At 36.8% G+C, this 24957-nt stretch overlaps 1 protein-coding gene and 1 pseudogene across 1 annotated transcript in view; one reads left to right on the plus strand and one right to left on the minus strand.

Moving 5' to 3' along the window:
- The window catches only part of NME5 (NME/NM23 family member 5), a 31107-nt gene extending 10507 nt beyond the window's left edge, over positions 1-20600 (plus strand). Inside the window, exons 6-9 of the mRNA XM_043465415.1 lie at positions 1158-1363; positions 2034-2134; positions 8688-8806; positions 20400-20600. Of these exons, the coding sequence (XP_043321350.1) occupies positions 1158-1363; positions 2034-2134; positions 8688-8806; positions 20400-20483 (510 nt within the window). The 3' untranslated portion in view covers positions 20484-20600. The remainder of the gene's footprint in view (positions 1-1157; positions 1364-2033; positions 2135-8687; positions 8807-20399) is intronic.
- An 863-nt stretch (positions 20601-21463) lies between these two features.
- On the minus strand, positions 21464-21994 carry LOC122440836 (annotated as a pseudogene).
- Between the last annotated feature and the right edge of the window lie 2963 nt (positions 21995-24957).

A 24957-nucleotide genomic window follows, 5' to 3' on the forward strand; every position in this document is an offset into this window, starting at 1 on the left:
TAGTCCAAAAGTGTGTTCTTTACATCTGTGTCTCTTTTGCTGTCTCATATATAGGGACATCATTACCATCTTTCTAAATTCCATATATATGCGTTAATTTACCGTATTGGTGGTTTTCTTTCTGACTTACTTCACTGTGTATAATAGGCTCCAGTTTCATCCACCTCGTTAGAACTGATTCAAATGCATTCTTTTTAATAGCTGAATAATATTCCATTGTGTATATGTACCACAGCTTTCTTATCCATTTGTCTGCTGATGGACATCTAGGTTGCTTGCATGTCCTGGCTATTGTAAACCGTGCTGTGATGAACATTGGGGTACACGTGTGTCTTTCAATTCTGGTTTCCTCGGTGTGTATGCCCAGCAGTGGGATTGCTGGATTGTATCCAGTACTCTTGCCTGGAAAATCCCATGGATGGAGGAGCCTGGTGGGCTGCAGTCCATGGGGTCGCGAAGAGTCAGACATGACTGAGTGACCTCACTTTCACTTGGAGAAGGAAATGGCAACCCACTCCAGTGTTCTTGCCTGGAGAATCCCAGGGACGGCAGACCCTGGTGGGCTGCCGTCTGTGGGGTCGCACAGAATCGGACACGACTGAAGCGACTTAGCAGCAGCAGCAGCTGCAACATGGTAGTTCTATTTTCAGTTTTTTAAGGAATCTCCACACTGTTCTCCATAGTGGCTGTACTAGTTTGCATTCCCACCAACAGTGTAAGAGGGTTCCCTTTTCTCTGCATCCTCTCCAGCATTTATTGTCTGTAGACTTTTTGATAGCAGCTATTCTGACTATACAGCCTACATTTAACATTTTTATCTTGCCTACTGTTCATAATACAAAAATAAATCTCAAATTTGTGGTCAGATTGGTACTATTTCAAGTTATTAGTGACTTGTGAAAGTCGCTCAGGTGTGTCCAACTCTTTGCTATCACATGGACTATACATCCAGTCCATGGAATTCTCTAGGCCAGAATACTGGAGTGGGTAGCCTTTCCCTTCTCCAGGGGATCTTCCCAACCCAGGGACTGAACCCAGGTCTCCTGCATTGCAGATGGATTCTTTACCAGCTGAGCCATAAGGGAAGCCCATTAAGGACTTAATGAGGTATTATTGAACTGTCAATAATGCTTTTGTTGACTTTGTTTCTCTTTTAGAGAAGAAAACTGCATCTCAGCCCTGAGCACTGTAGTAACTTTTATGTGGAACAATACGGGAAAATGTTTTTCCCCAATTTAACAGCTTACATGAGTTCTGGACCACTTGTTGCCATGATATTAGCTAGATATAACGCCATCTCTTACTGGAAAGAACTCTTGGGACCAAGTAATAGCTTAGTAGCTAAGGAGACACACCCAGACAGGTAACTTTCCTAGGGGAGAAATGGAATCCAACTATGAAAATGAAAAAAATCTGATTTCATTATAATAGGAATTTCTTTTAATTTGAAAGTTTTCCTGAATAACCTGATTTTTTTTTTTTTTTTGGTGGTGGTGATGCAGGGTTGGGTGGGGAAGGTCCATTCTGTGTTTTAACTACTTAAATGTGTACTTTAATATCAAATACCACAAAAGGTCTCAGAGAACGTTTGATTTATGGTACTAGCTTATTTTTCTCTCATTCTTGAATTAAACTGCCACTGGTTTAGGAATTTTCATGGGAAAATTGGGATGGTATTTTGTAGAATGGTGGTAATAGAGATTAGAAACTCAGATTTTCAGCATTATCTTTAATGTTTAGAAACCAGAGGACATTGAGTTCTTGACACTTTTGAAAATACCATTGTTTTTTCAATTGTCACAAGATAGCACCTCTTTTTCACCCAGATAACTATTTTTCCAGTATATCTCTCCTGCAGATTTAATTATATTTGGCCCTCATGTAGATAGATTTATGCTTAAAATCAAAATAGATTAAAACCTCCATATGTGAGAAGTGGGGATGCTTCTGTAAAATTTCTAAGTAGAATACATATGTAAAAAGTAAGGAAAGAATGTCAGATTGGGTGGTCATCATTTCTAACTTGCTTTCAGTCTGAGGGCGATTTATGGCACAGATGAGCTAAGAAATGCACTTCATGGAAGTAATGATTTTGCTGCAGCAGAAAGAGAAATTCGATTCATGTTTCCTGCAGGTGAGTTACAAATGAGTAATTAGTTAATTGCATTTACTTGTTTGCTTTGTCTCTTAATTTTGGAGATGTAGCTGGGAAGGAAGATAACAGGGTTTATCTCCAGTATATTCTGTCATATTTTCAAGTTGTAGTTACTTAACAATTTCAAGTCAAGAATAGAAAACTTAATGTTTTTCTCAGAATGAAATTGTGACCTCTAGGGAATCTTTTGAGAAGAGTTTACCTTTCTTTCCTTTGTTTTGGACTGGGCATATCAAGGGTTTTTCTTCTTCTGTGTTATTTACTCCTTTTAGTTATCCCTAAATGCATTAGTTGAATTTGTTACAAATGAAAAGAGACTCTTCTTTGGCACTTTTGATGGATTTGCCATATCCTCTAATAACAGTTTAATGTTTAACAAATACTCATGCTTTTATGAAATTTTGTAGTTCTCCATCCCCCTTTTTTGTTTCTATCCTGTGAAGTTATAAACCTTTTAGAAGTGGGTATAATGAGGAACAACACTGATGTTCTTATTTTCAATAATATTTTTAGAGCAGAAAAGAAATTTGGTGATTTTCATTATATAGAAAAAAGTCAAAGCATTGGGCAGTTTTGAAAATTTCTTTGGCCTTTTTTTTCCTCTCAGTAATTTAGACCTTATTCCTCAGTATTTTTCTGCTAAAGATTTATTCAAAGAAAACTGAAAATTTTCTTGGAGATTTAGAAGTTTGGATTTTTGAACAAACAAAACCTTTTAATTAAAGATATCTATACACAAAAGGATTTGCTTACTACATGCTTAATTCTTACTGTGACAGAAATTTCTGTCGTATCTATCCCCTTAAGGTATCTTTTTCTTTGGAGCTGTTTTTATTTTGGAATATTTACACAAAAGGAGATAGCATAGCAGCCATGAAATTAAAAGATGCTTGCTCTTTGGAAGAAAAGCTATGACCAACCTAGACAGCATATTAAAAAGCAGGGACATTACTTTACCAACAAAGGTCTGTCTAGTCAAAGCTGTGGATTTTCCAGTAGTCGTGTATGAATGTGAGAGTTGGACCATAAAGAAGGTTGAGTGCTGATGAATTGATGCTTTTGAACTGTGGTGTTGGAGAAGACTCTTGAGAGTTCCTTGGACTGCAAGAAGATCAAACCAGTCCATCCTGAAGGAAATCAGTCCTGAATATTCATTGAAAGGACTGAAGCTGAAGCTGAAGCTGCAATACTTTGGCCATCTGTTGGGAAGAGCTGACTCATTAGAAAAGACCCTGATGCTGGGAAAACAGGAGGAGAAGGGGATGACAGAGGACGAGATGGTTGGATGGCATCACTAACTCAATGGACATGAGTTTGAGCAGACTTGGGAAGATGGTGAAGGACAGGGAAGCCTGGCGTGCTGCAGTCCATGGGGTTGCAATGAGTCAGACATGACTGAGTGAACAACAACAACAAAGATCACATAGTATAATAAACCACTAATGAACCCATCATTCAGTTCCGATGATTTTGGTCTGTCTGCTTTTTTTTTTTAAAAAAATTGAAGTATAGTTGATTTAGACCAGTCTTGTTTCATCTGTCACTCCTGCTTGTATTTTTCCTGCTTCTGTATTATTTTGGGGCACATCTTTAACATGAGATGTCTTTTTGATATGGTAGATGTTTAGATTTTGTCCTACTAGTGAATTAGACTTTTTCTCCTTAGCTTTTAACTAAAATAGAGTTAAAAACTCATTTATCTTAAGTGGAACAAATTTTTTAGAAGCCCGTCTTGCTCATAGGGTTATATCCTTAGACTTTGTATTGCCTTTGATATTACTAATTAATTAATCCTCTGCATACAGTTAGACATTTGAGAAGCAACAGTTGTAGGACAGATATAAATGATTACCTACTATACTGCAGATCTCTTCCTATGAGAATGTGAAGTCTTTGAGAGAAAGTTTTTGGAGTTTGTGATATGAGCTTCTTCTTGCTTAGCAATGAGGAGCTATGTACAGAACCCTATACAATAAGTCACTAAAGCAAATTACAAAGATATTCTTAAGACATATTCCTAAATTCTTGAAAAAGCTAATGCTCTTCCTTTTTAATAGGGATTGCTGATTCAAAGCTTTACTACATTCCATTCATTCAGCAAGTTTATTGAGTTATTGAGTTGTGCCAGAAATAAAAAAATGAATAAGATATCCCTGTTCTCTCAGGATGATTTTGTTTTAAAAGGCCAGAAAAATAAATGTACAATGCAATGTATAACTTCTGCCATGAAAAAGCCTTTAAAAGTACAGTGAAAATTTGTTTATGTGAGAAACACGAAAACACATTTTAGTTTCTCATTAATTCATCCAACTCTGTTGTCAAAAATCAGTTGGCCATATATGTAAGTATCTACTTTTAGAGTCTCAGTTCTGCTTCACTGATCTTTATTGTTTGTTCTTATGTCAGTACCATACAGTCTTAATATTGTGGTTTCATAATAGCATTTTTTTCTTTTTTATATATCTGTATTTGTTCCAACTCAAGTGTGTGGCTAGAACACTACATTTCCACTCACAAAACTTGTTCTGAGTTATTTTTCAAATGGCTTTGCAAGATGCCTAGGTAGGCTTATAATTTTGCTATTCTAAATATTATTTTCCTTTATAAAACAATTCCTATATATGGATAGTGACTCCCATCAAGTTGGTTCAGTTTAACATACTAATTTCTAGGGTCCTGGCACATGCAGTACTATGATTGTAGGGCTTGGAAGGTTTAAAAAGTAGATCCCAGAAAATGAAAGTTGCTTTAATGAGTACTTTTCTTTTAAACATCAAGGTATATACTTCAGAACACTTTAGTGGTGAGATTTTGTCCACTAAAGAATCTGCTTGATAGCTAAACACTTCAGACTGAGAAGTTTACATAGGTTACATACACCTTATAACAAACACTACTTCTGTCTGTTAAAATAAGCCAAACTGAAACTAGGAAAAAAAGCTAGTTCTACTTCAGTGCCTAAAGTATCACACTTAATAGAAATCTTAACTTTCCCCTAAAGCAGTTGTCATGCCATACATATTTTTAAATGCTAATAAAAAATAAATACTTGAAAACATGTTATCAGAAGAAATGGAGACAGAGTGTTGAACACGTAACCACGTAATCCTCAGGCAGAGCTTAGTCTACTTCTTCCATATGAGAATGGTCATCATCTCCTTCCAAGGGCAACATCTCCTCAATTATGGCAGCGTTGCTGTTGTCAGTAGTGGGGTCATTCTCATGGATACCAAGGCCAAATTTGATCATCCTCTAGACCCTGTTAGCTTGGGTCTGGGGATCCTCCAGACCAAAGTCAAGCTAGGAGAGCCACTTCATACAGTAGGATGACCTGGTTGTTCAAAGACTTATCATTATTATCAGCCTTTTGCTTCAGGGTCTTGATGATGAAATGGTCTGGGGTTTACCTCCAGTTGCTTCTTTGCTGCCATGTAACCCATTGTTGAATTGTCTCTTAGGGCTTGAGCCTTCTTGATTCTTTCAATGTTTGCGATGCAGCTGTACGTGCTCATGACAATGCAGCACAGAGATGTCACCAGTAGGTATGATACAACCATCTTTTTTGCAGAGGGTTTGAAACGTTTTCTTTTCCTGTTTCTTATTTATTTTGGGCTGTGCTGAGTCTTTGTTATTGTGTAGGCTTTTCTTTACTTGATGCAAGCGGGGCTGCTCTCTAGTTGCAGTGCATGGGCTTCTTATTGTAGTGGCTTCTCTTGTTGCAGAGTATGGGCTCTGTGGTGCACAGGCTTCAGTAGTTTCTGCGTGTGAACTCAGTAGTTGGAGTTCCCAGGCTCCAGAGCACAGGCTCAGTATGGCACACGGGCTTAGTTGCTCTACAGCATGTGGGATCCTCCTGGACCAGGGATCAAACCCTTGTCTCCTGCATTGGCAGATGAATTCTTTACCACTGAGCCACTAGGGAGACCCTCTTCCTATTTCTTTTTCTCCTCGTCTTCTGGAAGTTCCAGGCCCTCTTCAATGACTGACACTAAGGTCTCGCCCTCAAACTTCTTTAGCTGTTGCATACAGTACTCATCAAGTAGCAGTTCCAGAATCTGGGCCACACTGTTACTGCTTGGGTGCCTGACCCCTTCAGTCATTAAGTAGTCAAGTAACCAAGGACAGGACTTCTTTTGTACCAGAGCTCCAGTTCATCAGTTCATCTCAGAGAAACATCAGTTCATCTCAGAGGTACCAAGCATATATAGAGTCAATGTTCCCAGGAGGAATTCTGATATTATCTGAAAATCCAAGTCTCCCAAGCCTCAGGGTACCAGCCAGGCTTGGCCTCCCTTCCCAGGCAGCCAAGTGTCAGTTGTTCCTCATTAAAGGTTTTGAAATCAGGTTAGTGGAAATTCTCCAAAATTCAAATAATAAATAGCCAGAGACAAATAATAAATGATTTTCAAAAATAGAGAAACAATCCAAAAATGAAGATAAACAGTTTTATTCACAATAGCATCAAAAACAATAAGATATTTAAGAATCAATTTAACAAAAGAAGTGCAATTCTTGTGCACTGAAGAGTACAAAACAAAATGCTGCTATGAAAGAATATCTAAATAAATAGACATCCCCTTTTAGGGGCTTCCCTGCTGGCTCAGGTGGCAAAGAATCTGCCTGCGATGTGGGAGACCTGGGTTCCATCCCTGGGTCAGGAAGGTCTCTTGGAAAAGGAAGTGGCAATCCACTCCAGTTTTCTTGCCTGGAGAATTCCATGAACACAGGAGCCTGACGGGCTACAATCCGTGTATTTGCAGAGTGGGACATGACCGAGCAACTAACACTTTCCTGGATCAGAAGAGTCAATATTGTCAAGATGACAGTTCACTCCAAATTGATGGATAAATTTAATGCAGTCCCTATCAAAGTCTATGCATTCTTTTATGTAGAAATTAATAAGTCAATTCTAAAATGTATATGGAATTGCAAAGGATCTAGAAGAGCTAAGGCAATTTTGAAAGCGAAGAACAAAATTGGAAGACTTCCACTAACCTGATTTCAACCTATTATGAAACCAGAGTAATTAAGGCTATATGGTCCTGACTTAAGGATAGACATAAAGATCAATGAAGCAGAATTGATAATCTATAAGTAGATTCTTACTTTTATGGCCAATTGATTTTCCATGAAAGTGCCTAGACAATTTGATGGGGAGAGGGTGATCTCTTCAACAAATGGTGCAGAGACAACTGGGTATCCACATGCGAAAACAAAAACCAGCATAGACCCTTACTTCACACCACACACAAATAGACCTAGACACAAGAGCTAAAAACTAGCTTTGGTTTTTAGGAAGAGCACAAGCTTTTTCAAGGATTAGGAATATGTCCTAGAACATCTTTATAACTTGCTTTAGTGACTCATCATATAGGGTTTTGTTATCATTCCTGACTGACTGCTAAGCAAAAGGGAGCTCATATCACAAACTCTTCTAACTGGAAGAAAATATAGAAAATCTTTATTACCTTGAGTTGGACAAAGAGTTCTTATATATGACATCACAAATATGATCAGTAAAATAAAATATTGATACATTGGATTGCATCAAAATTCAAAGCTTTTCTTTAAAAGTTGTCATTAAACATATGAAAAGATAAATCATAGACTGGGAGAAAATATTTGCAAATCATATATCAGATAAAGCACTTGTATCTAGAATATTAATATAAAGAATTTTTACAACTCAATACAAACAACTGAATTAAAAACTGTGCAAAAGATTTGAATAGGCGTTTTGCAAAAGAGGATAACAGGCTAATAAGTACATGAAAAAGTTCTCAGCATAATCACTGAGAAAATGCAAATCGAAAGCACCATGAGATACCTTTGCTTACCCACTAGAATAGCTATAATCAATGGCAAGGATATAGAGATACTGGGACCCTTTTTGTTTCTGGTTGAAATATGTTTTTGTTGTATTGCAAGTCTGGGTCACCTATAGTGTTCAAACAAAGCTGAAAAGACTAAAATTTCCTTAAATCTTAGATAATTTATTTTAACAACTAAAAAATAAGCAGCAATATTAATATATACTATCATAGAAGTAGGATTTATGTGTATATTCAATAGTTTCTAAGAGAGCAGGAAGCATGTGTTATTCACTCTTACATCTGTGCCACTGTGCAAACTGCCCCCATTTTGTTGACAGGAGTTAATTTTTGTGATGAATTAACCTAGATTATATGTATTCTTTCAGCTTTTCATAACATTGTCCATTATGTATTTACTGTTAGAAAATGGAAATGTAAATACAAAAAAGGAGATTGTTGAAAACATAATCAGAATCTTATGTGTGAGCACCATCAATATATTGATGTATTTTTTGCTATTTGTATGAGTCTTATTTTCGTGTATGTGTGATTGTGTGTTTTTGAACAAACTATTTGCTATGTATTTTTGTTTACTTTTAAGAAAGAAAAACTAAGTATTTCTCATGTCATTAAAATTTCTTTGAATGTGCCCTTTTTAATGACTGTATAATATTTCATCATTTATATTAGCTTTAATGGGAATACATTTGTATTTGCAGTGATTGTTGAGCCCATTCCAGTTGGACAAGCTGCTAAGGACTATTTAAATTTGTATGTAACGCCAACTCTGCTTAAAGGACTCACAGAACTTTGTAAGCAAAAACCAGCAGATCCTTTTGTAAGATATCTTTTTATTCATACTAAAGAATACTGTCTATATCTTTCATAATTAAAATATTCCTTGAAACATATAGAGAGTCATTTAAAAAAGCTACTTTATATGCATTTTAGATAATTCCTTTTGTATGACATTTGATTATAGTTGACCCTTGAGTAAGAGTAGGACTTAGGGGCACTGACCCTTTGCACAGTCAAAAGTCTGGCAGACTAAGAGCTCCCATGTGCAATAACTAAGACCCAGTGCAGCCAAAATAAATAAATACTTTAAAAAAATCTGGCATATAATTTATAGTAGGACCTCGTATCCTCAGTTCCTCTATATCTATGATTTCTGCATCCTGGGTTCAGCCAGTTGTGGATTGTGTAGTACTGTCATATTTACTATTGGAAAAAATCTCCACGTAAGTTGGATCCCCACAGTTCAAGTCTCTGTTGCTCCAGGGTCAATTGTGCTTATTTTCTTGCTGTGTTTTGACTCTTAAAAAACATTCTAAGTAAGTTTTTTTGAACTCTGTGGGAGAAGGTGAGGGTGGGATATTTCAAAAGAACAGCATGTATACTATCTATGGTGAAACAGATCACCAGCCCAGGTGGGATGCATGAGACGAGTGCTCGGGCCTGGTGCACTGGGAAGACCCAGAGGAATCGGGTGGAGAGGAAGGTGGGAGGGGGGATCGGGATGGGGAATACGTGTAAATCTATGGCTGATTCATATCAGTGTATGACAAAACCCACTGAAATGTTGTGAAGTAATTAGCCTCCAACTAATAAAAAAAAAAAAAAAGTGAAAAAAAAAATCATTAAAAAAAAAAAAATTCTAAGTAAGTTTTCAATCATTGCACCCTTTAATTTCTCAGCATTGCTTTTGTGTATAATTTATATAATCAAATGATAAAATTAGATATATACTTGAATTTTGTTCAACATTTTTATTTCTCATGATATCTAAATTTTCTGAATAGAAGATTTGTATTTATTCACATGCTCAATGCCTCAACATTGCTCATTCAGGTGGAAGAACTGTTGAGTATGAGGACGTAGGATGATCATCCAGGGCCAACTGTCAGCCTGGATCCTTCCTTATAGATACTCCCACCCATCTGAAGAGTCTTAAAGATAATCAAGGAAGGTTATTTTAATATTAGCCCTACCAAAATAATATGTCTGGCCTTTGTTAGAATTCTCAAAAGGAATGCTTTTTGGAAGACAAAAGATTTAATCTTTCCCACATGTTAACATTACTACTTTTACAAAAAAGAAAAACATCGACACATTATTTCTCTAATAATTCTTTTTCATTGTGAAAATAGTACTTTTTTTATTTAGTAAGAAACCTGAAACTACTGAAAAACGTAAAGAAGAGAAGAAAAAGATACTCATGGTTCCATTTCCTAAACATGGTCTTGAAGTCATCTTGCCTGGACTCAGCTCTGATTCCAGACACCTAATCTCTCCCTGAGTCTCTTTATTCGCATTAGTAAGATATAGATGAAAGAGAAGAGTGAAAGAGCTGGCTTAAAACTCAACATTCAAAAAATGAAGATCATGGCATCTGGTCCCATCACTTCACGGCAAATAGATGGAAAAAATGGAAACAGTGACAGATTTTATTTTCTTGGGCTCCAAAATCACTGTAGATCATAACTGCAATCTTACAATTGAAAGATGCTCCTTGGAAGAAGAGCTATGACAGACCTTTTTGTTGTTCAGTCACTCAGTTGTGAATGTTTGCAGTCCAATGAACTGCAGCACGCCAGTTTCCTGTCCTTCACCATCTCCCAGAGCTTGCTCAAACTCATGTCAGTGATGCCATCCAACCATCTCATCCTCTCTCCCCTTCTCCTCCTGCCTTCAATCTTTCCCAGCTTCAGGGTCTTTTCAAATGAGTCAGTTCTTTGCATCAGGTGGCCAAAGTATTGGAGTTTCAGCTTCAGCATCAAGCCTTTCCAATGAATATTTAGGACTGAATTTGTTATAATGTTACTTCTTTAAGGGAAAGCTTTTTAAAAAATATTTTTATTTATTTATTTATTTTTGGCTGTACTGGTTTTTCATTGATGCACACGGGCTTTCTTTAGTTGTGGTGGCCAGGGGCTACTCTCTAGTTGCAGTGCATGGGTTTCTCATTGCAGTGGCTTCTCTTGTTGCAGAGCACAGGCTCTAGGGTGCGTGAACTGCAGTAGTTGTGGTTCCCAGACTCTAGAGCACAGGCTCAGTAGTTGTGACACAGTTCTTCCTGGACCAGGGATCAAACCCATGTCTCCTGCATTGGCAGCATATTCTTTACCACTGAGCCACCAAGGAAGCCCACTTCTGTTTTTTATGTTTTTTTTGGTCCATGTGTCATATGGGATCTTAGCTCCCTGACGGGATTGAACCCACATCCCTTGCACTGAAAGGCAAAATCTTAACCAGTGGACTGCCAGGAAAGTCCCTTTCTAATACATTGTAATATTATATTTCCTTCCACCCCCCCCATGGATATGTCTTTGATCATCTGGAATTTTTGTTGTTGTTGTTATAGGAAGTGAGGTAGATGCCACATTTTATTTAATTTTCCATTTGGTTACTCAGTTGACCAAAACCATTTATTGATGGTTTGTTTTCCTTGTAGATTTAAGATGGTTTGTTTTTTTTATTGTTGTTTTTTTTTTCTTGTAGATTTAAGAATCTGCTATTAATATATACTAAGTTCTTGCATGCATTTTGTGGGTTTATTTCTATTTTGGGGAGTTGGTTTATTTCATTTATCTATGTCTGTTCATTTGTAAGTACCATACTGCTTTAAGTATTATAGGTTTATAATATATTTCAAAATCAGATAGTTATAAACCTTTCAATTACTCTTCTTTTTTAGAATTTTCTTGATTTTTTTTGCATTATTATTTCTAATATGAATATTTTCAGTCAGAATACATACTGTCGTATTGCTTCCTTAAAGGGCAGTCCCAAGGTACACTGTGATCACCAATGTATATTTTTCATTTCACTTCATCCATGTAAGTCTTAGATGTAAGTTAAAAACACTGGGGTGGGGATGGGACTGACTTGATAAGAAACAAAATAAATGAAAGATGATAATTCAACTGCTTTAACTTCGTGTATATATATATATATATATATATATATATACTGGTAAAATTAAACATTTTCCCCTATGTTTAATTGTATTTCCTCCTTTGTGAATTATCTCTTTTTCTTTAGATCCACTTATCTGTTGGAGTTTTGTAAGAATTCCTTTTTCCATAACTAAATGATAACTAATCTACAATACTGTGTTAGTTCCAGGTGCATGACATAGTAATTTGATACTTCTTAATATTGCAAAATGATCAATATGATAAATCTAGTTGCCACCTTTCACCATACAATTTATTGTGTTGTTATTATTATTTACTATATTCCCCATTCTTCTGTACATTTAATTCCTGTGATTCGTTTATTTTGTACCTGGAAGTTTGTACCTCTTAATATCCCTTACGTCTTTCACTCATTCCCAACCCACCTTCCCTCTGGCAACTGCCTATTTGTTTTCTGTATCTGTGACTCTGTTTCTGTTTTGTTTATTCATTTGTTTTAGTGTTTATATTCCACTTATAAGTGAAATCATATGGTATTTGTCTTTCTCTGACTTACTTCACACAGCACAATACCTTCTAGATTTATCCATGTTGTTGCAAATGGAGAATTTTCTTTTTTATTGAGTAATATTCCAGTATGTATGTGTATGTCTGTGTATATGTCACATCTTTTTAACCTGTTCATCTGTTGACTTAGGTTGCTTCCATATCTTGGCTATTGTAAATGATGCTCAGTGAACGTAAGGGTGCATATATCTTTTCAAATTAGTGTATTTGTTTTCTTCAGAAAAAGACCAAGAAGCAGAATTGCTGGATCATATGGTAGTTCTGATTTTAATTTTTTTTTTTTTTTTTTTAGTTCTACCAGGTTATTGCTACAACCCATCTCCCTCCACCCTCATGCACGCGTGCTCGGTCATGTAACCCCATGGGCTGCAGCCCGCCAGGCTCCTCTGTCCATGGACTTTTCCAGGCAAGAATACTGGAGTGGGTTACCATTTCCTTCTCCTGATTTTAATTTTTTAAGGACCCTATTACTTTCTTTGCTGGCTATATCAACTTAAATTACAACCAGCAGTGCACAAGGGTTCCCTTTTTTCACATCCTTGCCAACATTTGTTATTTGTGTTTTTTTTTTAATTAATTTATTAATTGTTTTGATCTTCATTGCTGTTCGTGGGCTTTCTCTAGTTGCAGTGAATGGGGGCTACTCTTCATTGCACTGTGCAGGCTTCTCGTGGCAGTGGCTTCTTTTGTTTTAGAGCATGGACTCTAGAGAGCTCAGTAGCTCAGGGCCTCAGTAGTTGCAGCAAGTGGGCCCTAGAGAATGGGTTCAGTAGTTGTGACTCATGGGTTGAGTTGCTCCAGGACATGTGGAATCTTCCTGGACCAGGGATTGAATGGGTGTCCCCTGCATTGGCAGGTGAATTCTTTTTTTCTCCATTTTTTTGTTTGTTTTGTTTCTTTTTTTCCCCACTGTTATTTTTTGTTTTGTTTTTCTCATTTTTTAAAAAATCTTTTCAATTAATTTTTTTCAAACCCTTGTGTTGAGGGCTGATTTTCAGTAGATAACAGCAAGGGAGCTGCGATGCTATGTATGAAACCCTGATAGCAGGTGAATTCTTAACCACTGGACCACCTGGCACATCCTATTTGTGTTCTTTGTGATGATAGCCATTCTGATTGATGTGAGGTGATAACTCATTGTAGTTTTGATTTGCATTTCCCTGATGCGACTTAGCATGCATGCATTGGAGAATGAAATGGCAACCCACTCCAGTATTCTTGCCTGGAGAATCCCGGGGATGGACGAGCCTGGTTGGCTGCCGTCTGTGGGGTTGCACAGAGTCGGACACGACTGAAGCAACTTAGCAGCAGCAGCAGCAGATGGTTAGTGATGTTGTGTCTGTTGGCCGTCTGTTTGTCTTCTTCGGAAAAATATCTATTCAGGTTCTCTGCCCATTTTTAAATTCAGTTTTTGTTTTTATGATGTTGAGGTGTATGAGTTCTTTGTATATATTGAATATTAATTTCTTATCAGATATATTATTTGCAAATATCTTCTCCCATTCAGTAGGCTGCCTTTTCATTTCATTGATAGTTTCCTTCGCTGTGCAAAAGCTTTTTGTTTTATGTGGTCCCATTTGGATTTTTTTGCTTTTGCTTCCCTTGCCTGAGGAAAAATACATCCAAAAATATATTGCTAGTAATACAATATTGTGAATCAACTATATTTCAATGAATATTTTAAAAAATATATTACTAAGACTAATTTCAAAGTTGCATACTGCATGTGTTTCTTCTAGGAATTTTATGGTTTCCTCTCTGCAGTTAAGTCTTTATCCATCTTTCACTTATTTTTGTATGTGCTGTGAGAGAGTAGTTCAGTTTAATTCTTTTGCATGTAGCTATTCAGTTTTCCCAAAACCGTTTATTGAAGAGATTGTCTTTTCCCTACTGTGTTCCCTGTCTTCTTTAGCATACGTTAATTGCCCATGTAAACGTGGTTTCATTTCTGGTTCTCTGTTCTCTGCTGTTGATCGGTGTGTCTCTTTTTATGCCAGTACCATACTGCTTTGGCTGCTATAGCTCAGTAGTATAGTTTATTTTTTTTTTTTTTTATTTTTTTTTTTCAGTTTGCTTTAGCTTTTATTGTTGTAGTTGCCTGACCTCACAAGGCTATCATATAGTCTTCCACATTCCTTATTTTTTTTAATTTTCTTTTTTTTTCCATTTATTAGTTGGAGGTTAATTACTTTACAGTATTGTAGTGGTTTTTGCCACGCATTGACATGAATCAGCCATGGATTTACACGTGTTCCCCCTCCCGATCCCCCCTCCCGCCTCCCTCTCCATTCCATCCTTCTGGGTCTTCCCAGTGCACCAGCCCTGAGCACTTGTCTCATGCATCCAACCTGGGCTGGTGATCTGTTTCACCATTGATAGTATACTTGTTTCAATGCTGTTCTCTCAGAACATCCCACCCTCACCTTCTCCCACAGAGTCTAAAAGTCTGTTCTGTACATCTGTGTCTCTTTTCCTGTTTTGCATATAGGGTTATCGTTACCATCTTTTTAAATTTCATATATATGCATTAGTATACTGTATTGGTCTTTATCTTTCTGGCTTAATTCACTCTGTATAATGGGCTCCAGTTTCATCCATCTCATTAGGACTGATTCAAATGAATTCTTTTTAATGGCTGAGTAATATTCCATTGTGTATATGTACCACAGCTTCCTTATCCATTCGTCTGCTGATGGGCATCTAGGTTGCTTCCATGTCCTGGCCATTATAAACAGTGCTGCAATGAACATTGGGGTGCACATGTCTCTTTCAGATCTGGTTTCCTCGGTGTGTATGCCCGGGAGTGAGATTGCTGGGTCATATGGCAGTTCTATTTCCAGTTTTTCAAGGAATCTCCACACTGTTCTCCATAGTGGCTGAACTAGTTTGCATTCCCACTAAGAGTGTAAGAGGGTTCCCTTTTCTCCACACCCTCTCCAGCATTTATTGCTTGTAGACTTTTGGATAGCAGCCATTCTGACTGGCGTGTAATGGTACCTCACTGAGGTTTTGATTTGCATTTCTGTGATAATGAGTGATGTTGAGCATCTTTTCATGTTAGCCATCTGTATGTCTTCTTTGGAGAAATGTCTGTTTAGATCTTTGGCCCATTTTTTGATTGTGTCATTTATTTTTCTGAAATTATATAGCTCTGTAGTATAATTTAAAATCAGGGCATGTGATACCTCTAGCTTTGTTCTTGTTTCTCAGGATCATTTTGGCTATCGAATGTCTTTTGTGTTTCCATACAAGTTTTGGAATTATTTGTTCTAGTTCTGTGGCAAATGCCATGGGTATTTTGATAGGGATTGCATTAAATCTTGTTGTGGTGAGTATGGTTATTTTAATAATAGTAATTCTTCTAATTCATGGATGTAACATATTTTCCCATTTGTTTGTGTTTCCAGTTTCATCAGTGTGATAACAGTGTTCTTAGGACAGGTCTTTTACTTCCTTAGATTTATTCTTAGGTATTTTTTAATGCAATTGTAAATGTGATTGATTTCTTAATTTCTCTTTTTGTTGGTAGTGTACAGAAACAACACATTTCTGTATTAAGTTTGTACTGTGCAGCTTCACTGAGTTTATTAGTTCTAACAGTTTTTTGGTGGTGTCTTTAAGGTTTTCTCTGTATAATATCATGTCATCTTCAAATTGTGACAGTTTTACTTATTCCTTTCCTGTTCAGATTTCTTTTATTTTTTTAATTAATTTTTTCTGATTGCTGTGGCTAGGACTTTTAACACTATGCTGAATAAAAGTGGAAAAAGTGGGCATTCTTGTATGATATTACTGTGGGATAGTCATATATGATCTTTATTATGCTGAGGTATCATCCCTCTATACTCACTTTGCTAAGAATTTTTGTTGTAAATGGATGTTGCATTTTGTCAAAAGCTTTTTCTTCATCTGTTAAGATGATTGTATGATTTTTATTCTTCAGAATGTGATGTATTACATTGATTTGCAGAAACTGAACCATCCTTGCAGCCCTGGAATAAGTCCTACTTGATCATGGTGAATGATTCTTTTAATGTATAGAATTCAGTTTTCTTTGAGAATTTTTGCTGCTATGCTTATCAGTGATACTGACCTATAATTTTCTTTTCTCGTGGTGTTTTGTCTAGTTTTGGTGTCAGGGTAATCTTGGCCTCATAGAAAGAGCTTGGAAGCATTTTTTTCCTCTTCAGTTTTTTGGAGTAGTTTAAGAAAGATAGGTGTAAGAATTCTTTATGTATTGGTTACATCAAGCTTGTTGTATTAGCTCCAAAAATATTTCCCTTTTTGTTTAACTTCTAATTTTGCCTTTTAAATAATATTCAATAAGTCAGACCTTAATTTTTTTTCTTATTGTGAGTTTTACTTTATCATCTAAGTTTAGAAAGTTCTATTCCATTGGAAATAGTGAATATTTGCTAAATATTCACTTTTGTTTTCTTCTATTAATAGTTTTTTTTCATTTTTAACTTTCCTATGTCTCTGAATTTACTTTTATATATATCACACAATGAAGATCTAAACTGATTTTTTTCTGACCAGTTGTTCTTGTACATTGATTTATGAGGCCACATTTATCACATATAGAATTCTATATGTGAGCATGTATTCCATTATGTTGAGCTGTATGTTCTGATAACACAATAAACAATTGTTTTTAACATTATTTTCAGTACTTTTGTATATACTTAACAATTTTTTTTTTGTTTTTTGGTGGTAAATATAAGATCAACTTTGTCATTTTAACCATTTTCAAGTGTAGAGTTCAGTGACATTAATTACAATCACAGTGTTGTATAGCCATCATGACTGCCTATTTCCAAGACTTTTTCATCACCCTAAACAGAAACTCTGTAACCATTAAGTGGTAACTCCCCATTATCTCCTTCTGCCACCCTTTGGTAACCGCTAGTCTGTTTTCTGTCTCCATGAATTTGTCTATTCTAGGTATTTTACATAAATTACATATAAGAATTATATAATATTTGGTTTTTTGTGTGTCTGACTTACGTCACTTGTCATAATGCTTTCGAAGTTCATTCATATAGTAGCATGTACTAGACTTTTATCCTTTTTATAGTTGAATAATATTTGATTATGTGTGTGTGTATATATATATATATATATAGTTTATCCATTCATCTGTTGATAGATACTTAGATTGTTTCTCCCTTCTGGCTATTGTACATAATGTTGCAGTGAACACTGGTATATAAGTATCTGTTTGAGTACCTGTTCTCATTTCTTTGAAGTATGTACTTAAGAGTGAATTTTCTGGGTCATATGATCATTCTGAGTTTAGCTTATTGAGTAACCACTAAGTTATTTCTCACAGTAGCTGCACCCATTTACATTCCCACTAGCAATGTATGAGTGTTCCAGTTTCTCCATGTCCTGACCAACACTTGTTCTTTTCCATTTTTGTTTTTGTTTTTTTTTTTAATAATTGTAACCATCTTATTAGATGTGAAATGGCCTATCATTGTGGCTTTGGTTTGCATTTCCCTAACAACAAATGATGTTGATCCTCTTTTCACGTGTTTACTGGCCATTTGTATATTTTCTTCAGAGAAAGGTCTGTTCATATTCATGTTCTTTGCTCATTTTTAATTGTTTTTGTTGTTGAGTTGTATGAGTTATTATGTGTTGTAGATTTTAAATCTTTATATGATTTGCAAATATATGATCCCTTTCTATAGGTTATCCTTTCACTTTAAAAAATAATAATTTTATTTATTAACTTACTTTTTGATCTTCTTGGCTGTGTGGGCTTTTTTCTAGTTGCAGCAAGAGGGGACTACTCTCTAGTTGCAGTACAAGGGCTTCTCATTACGGTGACTTACCTTGTTGGGAGCACCATGCCCTAGGGTGCTCGGGCTTCAGTAGTTGTGGCACATGGACTTAGTAGTTGCAGTTCCCAGGCTCTGGAGCACAGGCTCAGTAGTTGTGGCACACAGGCTTAGTTATTTCACAGCATGTGGCATCCTCCCAGGTCAGGGATGGAACCCATGTCTCCTGCATTGGCAGGCAGGTTCTTCACCTTTGAGCCACTAGGGGAAGCCCCATGTCCTTTCACTTTGTTGATGATGTCCTTTGATACATGAAAGTTTTGAATATTTGATAAAGTCTAATTTACCTATTTTTTTTGTTGCTTATGCTTATGGTGTCATATCTAAGAATCTATTTCCAAATTCAAGGTCATAAAGATTTACTCCATTATTTTCTTCTAAGATTTTAATGAGTTTAACTCTTATATTTATGTTATTGATAAACTTTGAATTAATTTTTTATATTAAGTGAGATAGGGATCAACTTCATTTTTTGCATGTGGAAATCCAGTTTCTAAATACCATCTGTTCAGGATACTGTATCTTCTCCATTGAATGGGCTTGGAACCATTGTCAAAAATCTGTTGGTCATATATACAGGTTTATTTCTGACTCAATTCTATTCCATTGATCTATATGTATATCTATATACCTCATTGTCTTGATCCCTGTACCTTTATAGAAGATTTTGAAATTGGGAAGAACAAAATTGGAAAATTGTCCAACTTGCTTTTCTTTCATGACTTTTTTAGCTATTTGGAGCTCCTTGAAATTCTGTATGAATTTAAGGATTGACTTTTCCATTTCTGCAAAAACAGCAGTTGGAAATTTGATGGGAATTGTGTTGAATATGTAGATCACTGTGAGTAGCATTGACATCTTAGCATCTTAACATTATTAAATCTTTCTATCCATGAACATGAGATGTCTTTTCACTTATTTAGATCTTTCAGTTTCTTTCAGCAATGTTTTATGATTTTCAGAACATAGGTTGGTTAATTTATCCTAGATATTTTTTCAAGGCTATTATAAATGAAAGTGATTTCTTAATTTCCTTTTTGAATCATTCATTATTGATATGTAGAAACACAACTGATTTTCTGTATTGATCTTGTAACCTGCAACTTTGCCATATTCATTTATTGGCTCTAGTAGCTTTCTTAGATTCTTTGGAATTTTTATACAGGCATACGATGGAGATGTTGCAAGTTAGGTTCCAGACCACAACAGTTAAGCAAGTATTGCAGTAAAGCAAGTCATACAAGTTTTTTGTTTCCCCATGCATATATAAAAGGGTTACACTATTCTGTAGTCTGTTAAGTGTGCAATATTATATCTTAAAAATCACAATGTGTATAACTTAATCTAAAAAAATGTTAACCATCATCTTAGCCTTCAGTGAATCATGATTTTTTTTTGCAGTAAGATCACTGATAATAGACCACTATGTTTGCGTTAAGTCGCTTCTGTTGTGTCCGATTCTTTGTGACTCTATGGACTGTAGACCTCCAGGCTCCTTTGTCCTCTTGCCCATGGGATTCTCCAGGCAAGAATACTGGAGTGGGTTGCTGTTTCCTCCTCCGGGGGATCTTCCTGACCCAGGAATGGAACCCACATCTCTTATGTCTCCTGCATTGGCAGGTGTGTTCTTTACCACCACTCCACTTGGGAAGCCCTAGACCACTATAACAAATCTAATAATAATGAAAATATTTGAAATATTATGAGAATTAGCAGACACAGAGACTTGGAGACACAAAGTGAGCAATTGCTCTTGGAAAAATGGTGCTGATAATCTTGCTCAATGCAGAGGGCTCAAAAACCTTCAATTTGTAAAGAAAAAAAAAAGCTGTATCTGCAAAGTACAATAAACTGATGGAGGAATATTATACCTGTATATACAAGGGTCATGTTATCTGTGAACATCGTTTTACCTTCCTTTCCAATTTGGATCTATGCTTGACAATATTGTCTAATGTAATACTTATTGCTTCAATTTTTAGTGGTCATTTTCTTATTATTCTTAAAGTGAGTTTGGAAACTTTTAAATTGGTAGAGTATATATTGAAGAAAGTATGTGAACATTAATTAACATAAAGGTTTTTTTCCTTTTCCATAGATTTGGCTAGCTGATTGGCTGCTGAAAAATAATCCCAACAAACCTAAACTGTGTCATCATCCAGTTGCGGAAGAATCTTATTAAAATAAAACCCTCAAAGAACAAATCATGAGCTGTCTTACTATAAAAGGCATGCTTCTACTTAAGAAAAAAGTAACTCCTAAGGGTTTATGTAACTACATGTGAACTTATTTCTTTCTTTTTTTTTTTTTTTTTAATTAGTTGGAGGCTAATTATTTTACAATATTGTAGTGGGTTTTGTCATACATTGACATGAATCAGCCATGGAGTTACACGTGTTCCCCCTCCCGATCCCCCCTCCCACCTCCCTCTCCACCCGATCCCTCTGGGTCTTCCCAGTGCACCAGGCCCGAGCACTTGTCTCATGCATCCAACCTGGGCTGGTGATCTGTTTCACTATAGATAATATACATGTTTCGATGCTGTTCTTTCGAAACATCCCACCCTCGCCTTCTCCCAGAGTCCAAAAGTCTGTTCTGTACATCTGTGTCTCTTTTTCTGTTTTGCATATAGGGTTATCATTACCAAAATTTATTAAAAATAAATTTTAAAAGAACATCTATTTTGTGCAGCAGATAACATTATCTAAGATAAAACATTAGTTTGGGGTACTATTTTTTTCTAATATGAAAATGGTGTTAATATGAGAAGCACTTAGAATGTCAACAAAGCAATTGCAATTTTTTATTTTTGCAGTTACAAAGTGGTGTTCAGTTAAGAGAACAATAATTCATATACGATGCATCAGAGACAACTGAAGATGGTAGAACTACCATCCCTATATAAAACTGATATTTGCTGTGCACCAACAAGAACCTACTTTACATTTCTTTGCCAGTTTATTAATACAACACACATAATACATGAGGCAAAATTAGTATCTATTGAAAATACCACCAGGGCAAGGCTAGCTAAAGACACATTTGGTAGTATGTTAACTATATAGAAAAAAGCACTATACAGTTTAAAAACAAGTCTTGTACAGCTTTACAGTTCTTTTTTCTTTAGAAGGAGTGAGTAGTGCACAGGGAGGTTAAACGCTTTTAGACAAGCAGGAAACTAGAATCAACGTACTTGTTATTATCATCTTCAACTTCCTTCTCTTCCTCTTCCTTCTTTTCAGCCCTGATGACTATCTTTTTTGCTCCATATTTTCTCTTCATCTTAGCAGCCTTCTTTTCACAAAGCTGCTTGTCATCTGCTGGAATGCCGTTCCACGTTTCTCCCAGTTCGTTCGCAACATTGCCAATGGGTATGCTGGGCTATTCTCTTTTGATTTGGAAGAAGAACAGGAGAAAAACTGAAGGCAGCCTCTTGTATGCATTGCGATCCTTGAGCTTCTTTTTTGTTTCTCCTTTAGGAGGAATGTAGGTTTTCATTTCTCTGATATAAAGGCCTTGTCTACCTCTAATATGCCTTCAAATTTTTCTTTTTCAACTGACATGGTCTTCTATCTCTCAGCACTTTTTGGAAAACTCTGAGAAGGTGACTGGGTACTTGTACTCATTCTGGCAAGTTTCCCCAAAGAATGCACATGATGATGCTTTGTAGTCTCTTAGGGCATCCTTTCCCATGTTTAGTTATTTTTCGTCCATGAGTCTCAAAGTCATCCAACACCCATCTGGCTCTCCCTTGCCCTCATACTGTCTTTATGAGGTCATTGTGTTGCAATGGCTGTCAATTTAGGATATGATTTTAACAGTGATGTAGCATTAAGTAACAGAAGGCTGATGTAAGATATTGCTTATTATTTTTTAATTTTGAGAAGATGTGGCATTTTAGTTATATTTTCCCTAGCTTATATTCTGGATCTACATGCATAATTAATGCATAGTTCAGAAAGCTTAGTTTAAAAAATGTTAAGTATATAAATAATTACAGTTTTCTTTTGCTATCCTATGGGCATCCCTGATAGCTCAGTTGGTAAAGAATCCACCTGCAATGCAGGAGACCCAACTTTTATTTCTGGGTTGGGAAGATCCACTGGAGAACGGATAGGCTACCTACTCCAGTATTCATGGGCGTCCCTGGTGGCTCAGCTGGTGAAGAGTCCGCCTGCAATGCAGGAGACCTGGGTTCGATCCCTGGGTTGGGAAGATCCCCTGGAGAAGGGAAAAGCTACCCACTCCAGTATTCTGGCCTGAAGAATTCCATAGACTCTATAGTCCATGGGGTCGCAGAGTCAGACACAACTGAGCAACCTTCACTTTCTACTATCCAATAGTAGAGTGTTCCTAGGAAATCTCTCATAAGCAGAAAGAATATAAAGTGAAGACACAATTACCTTAGTTAATTCACATCTTGCTAACAGAAGCACAAAGTAAATTGAGATAAAGCCCAGATGCTCACTGACAGTTCAAAGCTATGCTGTTTGATGCTGGGATGCTGAGTGTAGTTCCTTAGGAAGGAACTTGGTGGGGCTACTTTTTATTTCGCAATTATTTTTATTAGTTGGAGGCTAACTACTTTACAATATTGTAGTGGTTTTTGCCATACATTGACAAGAATCAGCCATGGATTTACATGTGTTCCCCATCCTGAACCCCTCTCCCACCTCCCTCCGCATCCCATCCCTCTGGGTCATCCCAGCGCACCAGCCCCGAGCACTTGTCCCATGCATCGAACCTGGACTGGCGATCTGTTTCACACTTGATAATATACATGTTTCGATGCTGTTCTCTCAGATGATCCCACCCTCGCCTTCTCCCATAGAGTCCAAAAGTCTGTTCTATACATCTGTGTCTCTTTTTCTGTCTTGTATATAGGGTTATCGTTACTATCTTTCTAAATTCCATATATATGCGTTAGTATACTGTATTGGTGTTTATCTTTCTGGCTTAATTCACTCTGTATAATGTGCTCCAGTTTTATCCATCTCATTAGAGCTGATTCAAATGTATTCTTTTTAATGGCTGAGTAATATTCCATGGTGTATATGTACCACAGCTTTCTTATCCATTCGTCTGCTGATGGGCTTCTGCTTCCATGTTCTGGCTATTATAAACAGTGCTGCAATGAACATTGGGGTACACGTGTCTCTTTCAGATCTGGTTTCCTCGGTGTGTATGCCCAGGAGTGAGATTGCTGAGTCATATGGCAGTTCTATTTCCAGTTTTTTAAGGAACCTCCACACTGTTCTCCATAGTGGCTGTACTAGTTTGCATTCGGTGGGGCTACTCTTGTTGCTCAGTGTGCACACTGCTTCTGAATTCAGTTCAGTTCAGTTCAGTTCAGTCACTCAGTTGTGTCCGACTCTTTGCAACCCCATGAACCGCAGCATGCCAGGCCTCCCTGTCCATCACCAACTGCCGGAGTCTACCCAAACCCATGTCCATTGAGTTGGTGATGCCATCTATCCATCTCATCCTCTGTTGTCCCCTTCTCCTCCTGCCCTCAATCTTTCCCTCATCAAGGTCTCTTCAAATGAGCTCTTTGCATCAGGTGGCCAAAGTATTGGAGTTTCAGCTTCAGCATCAGTCCTTCCAATGAACACCCAGGACTGATCACCATTAGGATGGACTGGTTGGATCTCCTTACAGTCCAAGGGACTCTCAAGAGCCTTCTGCAACACCACAGTTCAAAAGCATCAATTTTTCGGCGCTCAGCTTTCTTTATAGTCCAACTCTCACATCCATACATGACTACTGGAAAAACCGTAACCTTGACTAGATGGACCTTTGTTGACAAAGTAATGTCTCTGTCTTTTAATATGCTGTCTAGGTTGATCATAACTTTTCTTCCAAGGAGTAAGCATCTTTTAATTTCATGGCTGCAGTCACCATCTGCAGTGATTTTGGAGCCCCCTCAAAAATAAAGTCTGACACTGTTTCTACTGTTTCCCCATCTATTTGCCATGAAGTGATGGGACCAGATGCCATGATCTTAGTTTTCTGAATGTTGAGCTTTAAGCCAACTTTTTCACTCTCCTCTTTCACTTTCATCAAGAGGCTTTTTAGTTTCTCTTCACTTTCTGCCATAAGGGTGCTGTCATCTGCAAATCTGAGGTTATTGGTGTTTCTCCCGGCAGTCTTGATTCCAGCTTGTGCTTCGTCCAGCCCAGCGTTTCTCATGATGTACTCTGCATATAAGTTAAATAAGCAGGGTGACAATACATAGCCTTGACGTACTCCTTTCCCTATTTGGAACCAGTCTGTTGTTCCATGTCCAGTTCTAACTGTTGTTCCATGTCCAGTTCTAACGTGCATACAGACTTCTCAAGAGGCAGGTAAGGTGGTCTGGTATTCCCATCTCTTTCAGAATTTTCCAGTTTGTGGTGATCCACACGGTCAAAGGTTTTGGCATAGTCAATAGAGCAGAAATAGATGTTTTTCTGTAACTCTCTTGCTTTTTCGATGATCCAGTGGATGTTGGCAATTTGATCTCTGGTTCCTCTGCCTTTTCTAAAACCAGCTTGAACATCTGGAAGTTCACGGTTCACGTATTGCTGAAGCCTGGCTTGGATAATTTTGAGCATTACTTTACTAGCGTGTGAGATGAGTGCAATTGTGCAGTAGTTTGAGCATTCTTTGGCATTGCC

The sequence above is a fragment of the Cervus canadensis genome, chromosome 4 (assembly GCF_019320065.1).
Source record: "Cervus canadensis isolate Bull #8, Minnesota chromosome 4, ASM1932006v1, whole genome shotgun sequence".
Classification (NCBI taxonomy): Eukaryota; Metazoa; Chordata; class Mammalia; order Artiodactyla; family Cervidae; genus Cervus; species Cervus canadensis.